This window comes from Triticum dicoccoides, chromosome 6A, assembly GCF_002162155.2.
Source record: "Triticum dicoccoides isolate Atlit2015 ecotype Zavitan chromosome 6A, WEW_v2.0, whole genome shotgun sequence".
NCBI classification, from domain to species: Eukaryota; Viridiplantae; Streptophyta; class Magnoliopsida; order Poales; family Poaceae; genus Triticum; species Triticum dicoccoides.
This window is the reverse complement of record NC_041390.1, coordinates 14,291,485-14,305,205: the sequence shown is the minus strand read 5'-3', so window position 1 is coordinate 14,305,205 and position 13,721 is coordinate 14,291,485. Positions and strand designations below refer to the sequence as shown.

At 42.5% G+C, this 13,721-nt stretch overlaps 1 protein-coding gene and 1 long non-coding RNA gene across 2 annotated transcripts; both read right to left on the bottom strand.

The window, feature by feature from the left end:
• Positions 1–1,734: 1,734 nt before the first annotated feature.
• LOC119315487 (B3 domain-containing protein Os11g0197600-like) lies at positions 1,735–4,742 on the bottom strand. The gene is made up of 4 exons (XM_037590102.1): positions 4,632–4,742; positions 2,946–3,672; positions 2,692–2,855; positions 1,735–2,028 (listed from the first exon to the last, which is right to left on the bottom strand). Exons 1-4 carry the CDS (start codon positions 4,740–4,742, stop codon positions 1,735–1,737), a joined length of 1,296 nt encoding a protein of 431 aa, XP_037445999.1.
• Positions 4,743–7,052: 2,310 nt separating this feature from the next.
• On the bottom strand, positions 7,053–13,715 carry LOC119319378. The gene is made up of 2 exons (XR_005154450.1): positions 8,800–13,715; positions 7,053–7,896 (listed from the first exon to the last, which is right to left on the bottom strand). It is a non-coding gene; the product is annotated as an uncharacterized LOC119319378 (long non-coding RNA).
• Positions 13,716–13,721: the final 6 nt, after the last annotated feature.

The following is a 13,721-nucleotide window of genomic DNA, read 5'->3' as shown; positions in this document are numbered from 1 at the left end:
AAAATAGATAAGGTGAAAGAGGATCCCTCTGACACAGTCTCGTTTGATGGTTTAACAGCTTCTGTTTCTGTTGAGTTATGCTGCATTTTGTATTCCACAAAAGAAACACAGAACATAATCATCTTAATCCAATCTGCATGGAATCCAAGCATTACAAGAATAGCTTCCAGAAACACCCACTCAACTCGATTGTAGGATTTGTGCATATCAAGCTTGTCCGCACACCATCCTTCCTTCCCTACCTTCTTCTGTTTGATTGTATGTAATCTCGCATAAGAAATAAGTAATTGTCATTTATATGTCTCCCAGGAACGAACACGCTCTAGGTTGGGCTAGTGATCTCAGGCAGAAAAACTTGAAGTCCGTCAGCCATCATTTTTTAGATTACCTTGTACAACACATTGCATAGACTGATCGGCCTAAACTGTAAAACTTTCTCCGGGGTAATAACCTCTGTAATCATGACAATTGCAGTATCATTCCAAACCTTGTGGCATAGATTTAGAATTAACAACATGTAATACATATGAAATAAGATCATCAAGCATCGACCAAAAACGCTTGTAAAAGATAGCATGGAGCCTGCCCGATTAGGGGCTTTAAAGTCACCAATGGCAAATAGGGCCATCTTCGCCTCCTCAGCTGTGTATGGGCAATGAGGATATCATTCATGGCATACGTCACCCTACTATGCACTTGAGCTATCGCATTCATATTTAGCTCATGAACTTGAGAGGTAAACAACTCAGTAAAGTATTCATAGATGAAACCCCATCCGTTCCTTTATGTAAAGTGTATTTTTTGGGCATGGTGACCAAGGCATAGAAGTATAGAGAATTTAGGAATAAATTACCCTGGACTAATTCACTGGTCAGCGGCAAGTAAATCACTTAGACCAGGAAGGGAAGAGTTACAGGCAATCAGGAGAGATATACTTTCCCTTTATTTTGGAGGGTAGAAAAAGGAATTACGAGGAACTAGAAGAAAAAAATGCACCTTACGTTATGGAATTTTATCAGAAACAAACACACCACACATAAAGGAATGGAGGGAGTAGTATTGATGTCATCCATACCTTCATTCCAAAGTCCTGTGTCATCTAAATGCCTGTTAAACAATTCCTCTTTTTCCGCGCTGTTGCCACTTTATGAAAGATTGATGTATTCCGGTCTTCGTGAAGCAGCCAGTTAGCACGCGCACGCTGTAGCCAGATAAGCTCCTCCTGATCCAGGAGTTTTTCAATCAAAGTTTGCATGCACTTACTTGATTTTCTTCCTAGAATCACTAATCAACTTTTCACGCCGTAACTTTTCCATCTACTTTCTAAGTTTGTTGATCATTTTGTTTGGCCCCTTAAGAGTGTCCCGATCATCCATTATTAGTTGTATATAACATGTTTCCCTGAAAAATGCTGTATAAGATTCGACGATGGGAGACTGGTTCCGGGAACTACTAGAATCCAGAATGTATTACTCACATAATACAGCACCGGAATGGCAGCAAGCCCGCAACATCATTTCTCGCACGATGCAATACCTTAAGAACCACTAATCCAACACTTCCATCAATCCGAGTGCAAAACATTGTACATACAGGTAGTTTACTAGTTTTGTTTCAAATATAAGTTTACCAGCAAAACATAGTTTATCAGGAAGTAACAACCGGTTTTGTTCCAAATATCCCTTAAACGTCTGAATACTCTTCTTACCCCGACTGACTATTAGGGTCCCCAGCTCAGTTTTGGATTGCAGCGCTAAGTTCTTGGTGGAGGTACTGTTCTATCAGGAGCTGAGCTCTGTAGATGTGCACCTTGATGGTCTCCTTGGCGAGGAGCTCGAAGACGCAGACATCGAACTTCTCCAGATTGTTGCCGATTGAGAACTGGCTCCAGCCGCTGCTGAAAGCCCCGGCGGAACGATGGCTGCAGTAGACGTATTCAACTTGCCAGGGCATTGCTTGCGGATCATACAGCGTCAACTTCTTGCTGGTGTGGGGGAGATGCTCCCTGACAAATTCAGATGGGATGACCTGCAAGACAAGGAAGTGTGTCAGGGAAATGGTAATCTGTGGTACAATGAAATTCTGCCTATTCTGTGACGAGTACTAGTTACTTTTCCCGACATAATATACTTGCGAAGGAAGCGAATGATTTTCAAAGTTGGCTATAAGGCAACATGTAATTAACCATGCAATTATGTGGCATCACTAATCACTAAAAGACCAAGAGCATCTGAAACATAATTGTTTTTCTAATATGAGGTTAATTAATTCAATCTAGGTTACTGCCGCATTACTACATTGGTGAGGTTATGTTTCCATGTTTTGGGCAAGGAAATGCAGCAGACCTGGATTTATCACAACAATCTGATTCTCTAGTCTATTAACACATGGAACAACAAAGCAGATACTTTAGTACTTGAGTTATCACATCATCAATGGTAATCCCGTATACGAAGATCAGAAGTAATGATGCAAATGGACGTTCAAATGAAATGAATTGGCTCGTGACTTTCTCAAGCAAAATAATAAAGGAAATTCTCTAACACTGAGCCAAAAACGAAAAAAGGATATTGAGAGAAATAATCATGTTCGATATGTCCAACTAAACAATCATGTTCATGCAGACAGCAAAAAAGAATAGTGTGTCAGTCTTGATGTAAGTAGTGAAATATGGGGGGAAAGTAACATTACCATGAAAAATGAGTTGTAGGCACTAGCCGCCTTAATTACTTTCAGAGTTGAAGGGTACTTAGATGTAAACTTTTCTGCCCTTTGAAGAGCGTACTTCTTCTGCCATTCACTTACCGGCGACCTTTGTGATACTACTGCATGTTGCCTTTGAACTTTCCTGACAGCTAGATAGTGCAGTATCATTGGATTATTTACAGAGCTCGATTCTGAACAACTCTAAATAATTACAATTTTTAATTTAAAGGAGGTTTTACCTTCATTACTTTTAAGGCTTGTTCGCGCTGACCTGTAAGCTCCAGTAATCTCCAACCTTTCTGATGGGTCAGCTGCATTCTTGTTCCTCTTCTGTCTTGTTGCTAACACATTACAAGTACCAACCAAAGATTCAGGCATTTTTTGCTTACCCTTAACTGATGCATTACAACACTTCTTCAACATTGAGCCATCTGCATCAATTTCTCCAGTCAGCTTCTTTGTGGTTCCATTATTCTCTTCTTGGGGAGCTACTCCATTGTCATATTCATCACTCTCTTTTTTTAACTCCTTTGAAGGCATTTTTTGCTTACCCTTAACTGATGCATTACAACACTTGTTCAACATTGAGCCATCTGCATCAATTTCTCCAGTCAGCTTCTTTGTGGTTCCATTATTCTCTTCTTGGGGAGCTACTCCATTGTCATCTTCATCACTCTCTTTTTTTAAATCCTTTGAAGGCTTAGCATGAAAAGCTGACGGCTTCTCAACACACATTCCATTAAATATATTAACTGAGAACTGTCCGTATCCATCATAACAGAATAATAAGAGGTTTCCTTCCCCGATGGAATGATCTATAACAAATTCCTTCCATCCATGTATAAAGAAAAATCCTTCGGTGTCTGAATCAAGTTCCGCAAGCCATTTATTCCCACTTTGACCTCTTAGTAAAACCGACCCAGTTTGTTGATTCTGAAGGAACTGACTGAATGATTGTGGAATTTTCTACACAGTGTCACCGTATCAGTAATATAAAGAATTGTTATCTATTTTCCTAGATAACATATGAAAGCTTGTTGGCAATGTGAACTATATGTGCAATACAATCACATCTCTAAGACAAAACTATCAAGCAGATATGATATTCTATTTCATGTTAAATACCAGAAGATTGGATTAGAACTTTTAAAATGTATTGATTGTTTGGGTATATATGACTGAGAAAAACGAACGTCTTTAAACAACATAAAAATTAAAACCCTCTCCAAGAACAACCAGTAAATCATCATTTTTTTCTTTAAATTCAGAAATTATATCACAACATAACATGTATTAAATAAAAGTTTTTGTCAATACACCGAAATGTCACTTGTTCCATCCAATATATGACAAATTTTACATATGGTGTATTGACAAATGATTCTATCTTTTACCAAACCAAATAATAATTTTACATATGGTACGTGTTTATATTTTGGGAAAATTGTTTAACGCACCATTAGCAACAGCCTACTTAATTAACATGAAGATTAGAGTGACTTTCAAAAAGAGTAAAATGCCGCTCGACTTGGTCCCTTTACTTTGGGATTAGTCAAGAGAATAAAGAGGCAATGATAATATAAGGAGACAAACTCTTTTTAATTCCCTGAAAAACTCTGATTTAACTTTAGGCAATTGTTCGAGATTATATGGATACCATATGATATGCACCCATTTGCGGGTTGCCTCTTCTGGTAGCTATCGAAGTTACTGTAACTATACCCATGCCTTCTCATTATTATGAATAAAATATGAGGTGCTTCTATGTTGTACTAATTAATAACTTTAGGCTGAGTTTGGAATGAAGAAGAGAGAATATGTAATAGAAGCACATATCCATAGATGTTGCAGAAATACTAAGGCCAAAATGAAAGCGCAAAACACCAAGTGTACAATTATTTCTACCAAACTCGCACAAACTATACCACCTTTTTTTGTGCTGTCTTAATTTTGGCATACCGGCCCGATGGCTTGAGGATGGTATGTGAACGAGAGTGGATTTTGTACACATTGCACTCCTTATCCCTACCGTCCATCACTGTGATGGGATCTGTGCTAACCAACTAAATTACCATCCAAAAGATCCTACTATTAAACATTTTCTCTAAAGGTTGGAGAAAATTATAGACATATGTCATCATGTGAAAACGACATGGAATCTTGTGTAACCCTAGAAAATTTTCCACACAAAACAACCAATTTTGGTCCTGATATTTTTTCTCATGCCGTTCATCATCGCAGCACAGGCGACCGCCCTCTCTGGCCTTGAGTATGGCTGGCCGATGTGAGGTGTCATCCCCGTCTTTGTGCCGTGCGAGACGTACTCGGCGTCTAGACTCTAGCATCCTCTTCGTACAGTCATGACTCTAGCGTCCTCTTCATACAGTCCTCGATGTACTGATCAGTTCCAGGTTAAGATATTTATTTGCGCTATAATTTTTGCAGCTAATATACATATAATAGCATTAAATTTCTTTTAAATTTGTATTTTTGGTGTCAACTAATTCCTATCTCTTCTCAATTTACAGCGTAACAACACCAATATATGCAAATCGGCAGGATTTAGAAGATAGACTACAAGATACAAGTGCAATATTTAAAAGAGACAGTGAAGTTACCTTGAGAACTTATATTATTTGTTTTCCCAGGTTCAAACAAATAAGTATAAATGTTTACTGGTACATGGATCGCAACTATGGTTTCGCCTACAAGGATCAATTACATCAAAACTGACCAACACGTACATGCATGAAAACTTGTAGCCAAATCCCACAGTTACTGTCTCATGATCTGGCTATCCTTATATATATACAAGCATTTGACGCAGCACAACCTAAACCTACTAGTACCTGGTCTTGAAACCAAGCCGGAGTCCACTTAAACTGGACACCTAAGCCCCGCTAGTATTACATGAGGACTCATGACCTAATTAGACTAGATTCACAAAAACAAAACAAAAATACTAATTAGACTAGTATAAAACTCATTTTATGACGCGGCCTACACCTAACACAGCCGAAACCGCAACCTACTATTACTAACGCTGTAACGCATGAAGGACTTTAATTCCCGTTGCGTGTCAACGTGCAAGGATTTTGACACTTATCAACTAATAATTAATCAAGAATACTTCTAACAGGACACCGATCAAACGTGTCCTTGCCCTAAACTATTGGCCATAATAGATGCTGCAGAAAAATGTTGGTAACGCTCCCTTTCTGCCGCCTCTGTCTCGTATTAGATTTACTTCTCATCCAATGATGATCTACCATGTTTATGAGATGTGCTAATTTGTGTAAATAAATTACTACGTTGTTGCCAACTTTTTGTCAAATATTCATCTCACATGTAATCCTAACATATGGAAGCATAATTAGCATTGACACATGATGTCTGTCTATTCACTAAAATGAACATAGAAAATATTGTAGAAATACAGGCTCTGTACGATTTAGCTTTCCTGTCCTTTCATAGCGACTAGCAAGGTCTGATCACAGAAGATAATTAAATGACATGCTAGTTTCTGGTTGATCAATTTACAAAGTTTCCAGCACAGTTCAAATGCATGTATTTTGCATTGTGCCACATATTTTTCTTAGACCTATTGCCTTCAGTTCATTCAAATATTTTTCTTCTCCTCCAACATCCATTCATGCATGAAGTAAACAATCATGCAGGACATTTTTATATTTTTATGATTTTCCTATATGACGACAACATATGGTATGTTAACTGCTTTCCAATTATGTACCTTTTCCTGCAATAACTACGGATAACATGGAGAATTCAAAACTCTAATTATTGTTAGTTGTTACTGAGTTTCTGCATAACTAGTTCAATTCAATCATTGCTATTAGTTCATATAACCAATTTTTTTGGTGTCCAACCTTCTGTAAATCATACATGATGACGTTATTTCATTTTTTTTCCATATTTTTTTGCCCTTCATTACCAAAAAAGCCAGCAAGAGGTGGTTCTATAAAGTGTTGTGCCCCTACCATACCCTTATATGAAAAATATGAATAGTTATATGTTTTAGTTTTCATCCTTCTGATGTGATATCAGTCTCTTTCGACTAGCATGGTTTCTTTGGATTATGAATTTCTGCCCCTTCAGCATATCCTTCACCAGATACTCAGATGCTCCTAAGCTTTGATCCACACAAGGGTTATAGTCATGAAAATTTCTGAGTGAATCAAGATTTCTACCTCACCAGTTAAACCACTCACAAATGTAAGAAGGGATTGACTAAAATAAATATGAGTTGGATATAAGCCTTGACAGGACCGAACGTACGTAACAGCAAACACCACAAAATAGGAACTATCCTCCAGGATCTCCCCAAGGACCACAATTCCTGTATGTCATTGCCACTTCTGTAATAAAATATATTTTTATGGGAAATAAGAGGTCTGTTTTGATCATAAATATTTGCATGTAATTAGAAGCTAATTATGCATGGTCCACCCATGCATAATCTCTACTATTAAAGGAGGATCTGCAGTCGTCGTCGTGATGGTTCGACCGCAGCCCCACCCTCGATCGCATCCTGTTGCTAACACGGCCCATGAACGAGATACATCGCCACCAACTCAGCCCACGATCACGAACCGGCCGAAGAAAAACAGTTACGACTCAATCCACGAACGACGTCCACTCCATGCATTGACCAAAAAAAACCACGTCCATGCCAAACCAAAAAAAAAGACACGCCCGAGCCAAACCAAACAAAGAAACAAGTGCGACAGCTCCATCGCACGTCGCTAGGAACGCCAGTTCGTCGCCAGGAACGCCAGTTTTTCTCTCGCTGGACCCATACTCGCCCTCCGGCCACATCCGCCGGAACGGAACCAGTCCGGCCACGTTGCCAGGAAGCCAGAATTTCCTCTCGCTGGACCCATACTCTCCCTCCGGCCACATCCGCCGGAACGGAACCAGTCCGGCCACGTCGTTCTCACGCCAGGTGGGTGAGCTGCGGCCAGCTGCGGCCTCTGCTGCCGCCGGAACCAGCAACCTCTGCTCCCTTCTCATGGTGCAGCCTCTGCTCCCGTCTCATGGTGTTGCTCACCAGGGCCATCGGAACCAGCCACCTCCGCGCGCCGGCTGTTCCTGCACCCATCTCCTCACGCCGCAGGTACATCCTCCTGCCACCATCCTCCTGCCACCATCCTCACCATGGTCTGACAGTAACTGCAATTTTCAAATAGAAGTTTATGACAGAAAGAATTCCAAACCAGTGTGTTCTCCCTTCTCTAAGAAGGTCATCCATATAGCAGAGGAGACAAGCAAAACCATAAAGGATCTGGAGTCTGACTATAGTTGCATATATAAGTTATAACTTAGAACTTGGTGTTCATCTAAAATTACTGAAACTATCGGGAAAAATGCAGATAGGTAGCAATAAAGTGATATATCCAAAAGCTATGTATGAAGACCTCTATATGGCTCTATGTGGATGCTAACAAACAACGATCAAACCACGCAAAAAAAAAAACGATCAAATAGCAAAACTGTAATGTCATGCAAGTTCTGGGCAGGACAGTATACAGATTTGTAAAATGCAAGTGGATTTCTCTGAGAAGGAAAGCATCTGAGCCCTATAGAAGTTGCATCATGTGGTAAAAAGTACAAAGAAAAGAAAATAATGGTGAGCTCTCGCCTATTTTTCCATATTTAGCCTTCTCTGTCGCGCCTTCCTACCCGATCTTCTATAGCAACACCTACCGCGGATGTCATATTGCTCGGTCACCTGGAGCACTCACACCATCCCAGAACATTGCGGTCTCGCTCCCATTTACTTTCTCTCCCAGGTCCGGATCCTCCTAGCCTCCCAAGTGCATTTTTTTTGTTGTTGTGCCATCGTGTCACACTTGCTATTAGTGTTTAACAATGACCCCATTGTGATATATAGATAGATTAGCAATGCTACTGCCCACATTAAATTTCCAACTGCAACTTAACAACCACCAAGCTTACAATATCTTCTCCCTTGATGCCCAATAACCTCAGTATGTGTGCATCACTTATTCCAAACATAACATATGTTTAGTTTTTCACCAATTAGCTATAAACATAAACATTTTCTTTCATTACCTCCCTCTCGGCCACCATGTGCACTCTTTCTCCATTGGTAGCCCTTGTCTTCAACTGCACAAACGACACGAAAATTGGCACATGCATAGTGACATACGATGTCCTTTCTATGTCAAATATTCAGTAAATTGGATGTTGAATGATCCCATTAGATGTATTTCAGCCATCATAACTTTTTTGCATTTTCTCAACATCTTTTGAGTGAGAGATTATAGTGCCAGCTACATCAGTCGGTAGATAAGTCTTCTCAACGGACAAAGAAAAACTTAAATCAAAACTCTACATAACCGGATTGTTTACACTGAGCATTACACAGTTTTGAATTTCAGTATGTGGTGTCTGCTTGTACCTATAGTTCTGCATCTCTGCTACATACATACAGCATATCCACCATGGTTGTTGAGCTCGCAGTCAACAAGGTCCTAAGTAAGTAAGCATTTTTTTGCGGGTAAAGTAAGTATTTTCTGCTGATTGCAAGCATGCCATCGATCAGATGACTGATGTGACTACGTGAGCAAGCACATTCTGGTTCTTTTGGCATATGCAAATGAGCACTTTCACAAATAGAAAGCTGAAATAAATTGCAAAAACAGAAGAACTTACACAAGCATGTTATTATATGCGTAATATGTAATCCAAGAGATCAAGCAAAAAGAATGCAAACAAACTCTTTGCCTGTCCTTCCACTGAATATTATGAGTGCATTAGTAGCAGTATTAGTAATAGATTAGAGTTGCCTGTTCTGAACTTATGATAGCATAAGCCGCCTCTTGTGTTTTCATCACACAAGGGGAAACAAACAGAATTGTGTGGATAATCTGAAGTCACGGGACTTAACAGGACCGTGGTAAAATTGTGTGGTGCGTAAAGCCGGCAAGGCCAGACTCTTGAAAGACTCTTGCAACAACCATATAGCTAAATAGAAGACCAGGTGGATAATCTGAAGACTGAAAATAAGGTTTATTATATCAGGCAAAGCAAACAGATTTGGCACTGTATTACGCACCCACTGTCCAGATACATCATCCTCTGGACTTGAGTAATAGAATTGTACTGTCCAAAGAAAAGCAGGACATCCTCTTTTTTTTACCAAAGAAATATACAGGTTCAGTGTAAGCTGACGAGATCCTCTGGACTTGAGTAATAGAATTGTACTCCGCATTCCAGTGCTCCGCATTCAAATTGAATTACGATGTTGCAGGAGGAAATAACAGTAATGGGGATTAATTTGGCTAATTAGTAGTAATGCAGTACAAAAGCCTTAAGAAGTAGCTAGGAGATAAAAGACTATGACCAACACAACTGTACAATTAATTTATAACAATCTTATGCAAGAAATTAAGCATAGGCAATAGAATGGCAAATTTGATTGAGAAGATATGACCTCCTGGTCAGAAGACCGAGGATCTTGGCATACGGTTCCATTCATTCATCAATATGAAGGTTGTTCGCCCAGAGCCATCCCATATGTGGACCTAAATATAAAAAAGGACATGCAATACTCGCGGCGAGGCGCAACATCCCTTGCGCTGAATCCATCGCAATGCCGCGCCCAGATGCAGCTGCCTTAGCTACGCCCAACCTGATGTCGACTACTCATGCCAGAGACCCCGCCGCTTCAGCTCCGTCCCCCCAGTTAGCGAGTAAGGCTGGTTACAGCTTCGAATCTGACGGTAATCCTCCCATCTTTACTCTACTTGTTATGTCCATGTGAGTTGGACCAGTATTTACCAGCTCCTCAACCGTGCAGGCGAGTACCTTAGTCGTACCCTGGACGATAATGAGCCCCCCGATGAACTCATAAATGCCTCGCAGCAAACCAATGATCAGCGAATACATGAAAACCAGAATCAAGCCCATGAGCAGAGCCAGGAGACCAGAGCACAACATAGGGCTCACGAGCGAGCTCACAAACAAGCTATGGCGGTAAAGAACATTCAAGGGAGTGCCGGAAAACGAAGAGTGCACAAGAAAAGCATAGTAGAAGGTGAGAGGTCAGCGTTGCTAGATCGTCGTAATGCAAGCTTTGCAGCTAAGCGGAGGTCTCCACACCCAAGTACCTTGCATGTTTACAGAGCAGCAACAAGCTCAGAAACACCGCCCATAGGAGCTGCTTCACCGGCTTCCTCCCCTTCGTCGAGCACGCCGTGTTACACCGTGGGGACCAATGGTAACCCTCTCACCTTTACTCCCCTCCCGGTGACCACTCACACTAAACCATTACTTACCGGCTCAACAATGTTGTAGCTGACATGGACGCCTTCCTTAGCGGCATCATGGGCGATAATGGACTTTCCGGTGACCTCATGGATGATGAGTACTACCTATTTGGCGGTCAAGGTACTCTGAGGCGTCTTTCGCTGCCCGTCCCTCTATATTATTGGTTTATGATGTGCATCCCATCGTGACTTGTTATATCTCCACAATGCTTCCAGCATCCGACACTGATAGCACGAACCTTGATGAGCTCGTAGAATCCTCCAACGCGGGATCTATCGACCTAGATCCTTTCGACTATGTCTACTCGAACATCCCAGACAGCACGCACATCCTGAAGCACGCGGCAAACTGCGACCATTGCAAGGCCAAGAAGTTCCAGTACGAGACTAACGGCTTCTGCTGTCGGAACGGGGAGATTGAGCTAGCTGAACCCAAGCCTATCCCAGAGCTGATGAGGTTATGGTCAAGCGCGGATGCAGACTCTCAGCATTTCCGAGAGAGCATTCGGTTCTTCAACGGGCACTTCGCCTTCACTACCCTTGGCGTCAGCCTAGACAACAACTACACAAACATGAAGTCCGGGGTGTACACGTTTCAGGCACATGGCACTATGTACCACAAGGTGCACTCGTTCGGTCCAAGATCTCGCCCTGAACATTTGTAGTTGTACTTCTACGACGACGATCCCAGCTTAAACCATCGCAAGGAGGCCATCAAGCAATTGGACCAGCACGTTGTCAACAAGTTAGTGGACGTCCTTAGGGAAAACCCCTACTCCCAGCAGTTTAGGAGTTTGGGTGCCCACAAGCAAAACCTCGAGGAGTACCGGATAGACCTCAACATTGACCAGAAGCTAGACCAACGAAGATATAACAGACCCGTGTCATCCGAGGTGGCTGCGATTTGGGTCGAGGGAAGCGATCTTGCAAATAGGTTCAACCGCAGCATTACACTCTATGGGGACAACAACGAGAAGTATAGTATACATGCCACAGATGGCTGTTATGACCCGCTCTCATATCCCCTCTTTTTTCCAAGGGGGGAGCTTGGTTGGCATCCAAATATCCCTAAGCACAATGTCCCTTGGGAGGTTGCACAACAACCAAGAGGAAACCGTGATAACGATTCAGGTGCGCCTGGTTGGTATGCTTATATGCCAGAAAAAGTTCTCTATCCTTCCATATGGCACCTAACCTTCTTCTTTCACGTCTTCCCACAGAGGGGAACGGCCGGTTGTGTGTCTCTGTCAGGGACTACTACTGTTACCGGCTACAGACGCGCCCTGCGATATTCAACCCCATACTACACGGAGCACGCCTATTTCAGCAATGGGGTGTCGACATGTTCATCAAGATTGAGGGATGTAGGCTGAAGTGGATCAGGGACCACCAGAGAGAGATACGTGCCGATCTATACCAAGGCCTTGTGGATAGCATCGCGGTTGGGGAGATGCGAGCGAGCGCTGTTGGGAAGAGGATCGTGCTGCCAGGGACGCATCAAGGAAGCAACCGAGGCATGAAGCGGAGGCAGATGGACGCCATGGCACTGGTGCAGACATATGGGAAGCTTGACATCTTTTTGACTATGACATGCAATCCTAGCTGGGAGGAGATACTAAATGAGCTGCTTCCTGGCCAGACACCCCAGGACCGACCAGATCTTGTCGCACGCGTGTTCAGGGCCAAGCTGGAGACCATGAAAGAGATGTTGTTCAAAAAGCACATCCTTGGTGTTGTGGTAGCGCATGTGTATGTCGTCGAGTTCCAGAAGAGGGGCCTCCCCCATGCACACTTCCTGCTGATCATGAATTCAAATTATAAACTCGTGGTGCCAGAGCAGTATGACCGCGTCATATCTGCAGAGCTCCCGGACAGGCATAAGTATCCAGAGCTCTATGCCATGGTCGTGAAGCATATGATGCACAGCCGATGTGGCAATCTTAATCCCAAAAATGTTTGCATGCAAGACTTGAAGTGCAAGAGCAAGTACCCACGACCATTCAACCAGAACACCTTACAGGGGAAGGATTCATACCCGGTTTATCGACGGCGAGACGATGGTCGTCAGGCTAAGGTCCGTCGTCAAATGCTGGATAATAGATGGGTCGTGCCTTACAACCCTTATCTATTGCGGATGTTCAACTGCCACATAAATGTCGAGGTGTGCTCCAGCATCAAGGCCGTCAAGTACCTTTACAAATACGTATACAAGGGTCACGATCGAGCTTCATTCAGCATTGACCAGCCTGATGACAACGGGGTTGTAGACGAGATTAAAAGGTACGTTGATGCAAGATGGGTTACTCCACCAGAGGCGATGTGGAGGATATTCGGCTTCAACCTTTGTGAGAGTTTCCCGTCGGTCCTACAGTTGCCACTTCATCTCCCTAATATGAATAGTGTCACGTTCAAAGCAGGAGAGGACCTGACCGATGTCGTCGCCCGTGATACTGCATCTAAGTCAATGCTGACCGAGTATTTCCTCGCTAATCAGCAGCATGTGTGGGCTCGGGATATCCTGTACAAGGACTTTCCGGGAAGTTTCACATGGCAGAGACAGAAATACTGGAGGCCGAGAGAAAAGCAGCACCAAGTAGGTCGAATCGTGTCAGCCCATCCAGCCGAGGGGAGCGGTACTTTCTGCGAGTGCTGTTTAACCACGTACCAGGCAAGACATCCTTCGAGGACCTGCGGACCGTGGAC

Coding starts and splice junctions, on each gene's coding strand:
- LOC119315487 (XM_037590102.1), bottom strand. CDS start 4,742: ATGGACGGTAGGGATAAGGAGTGCAATGTGTACAAAATCCACTCTCGT. Junction 3,673..4,631: donor AGACAGCACAAAAAAAGGTG/GTATAGTTTGTG, acceptor GACACTGTGTAG/AAAATTCCACAATCATTCAG. Junction 2,029..2,691: donor CCTACAACTCATTTTTCATG/GTAATGTTACTT, acceptor CTTGTCTTGCAG/GTCATCCCATCTGAATTTGT.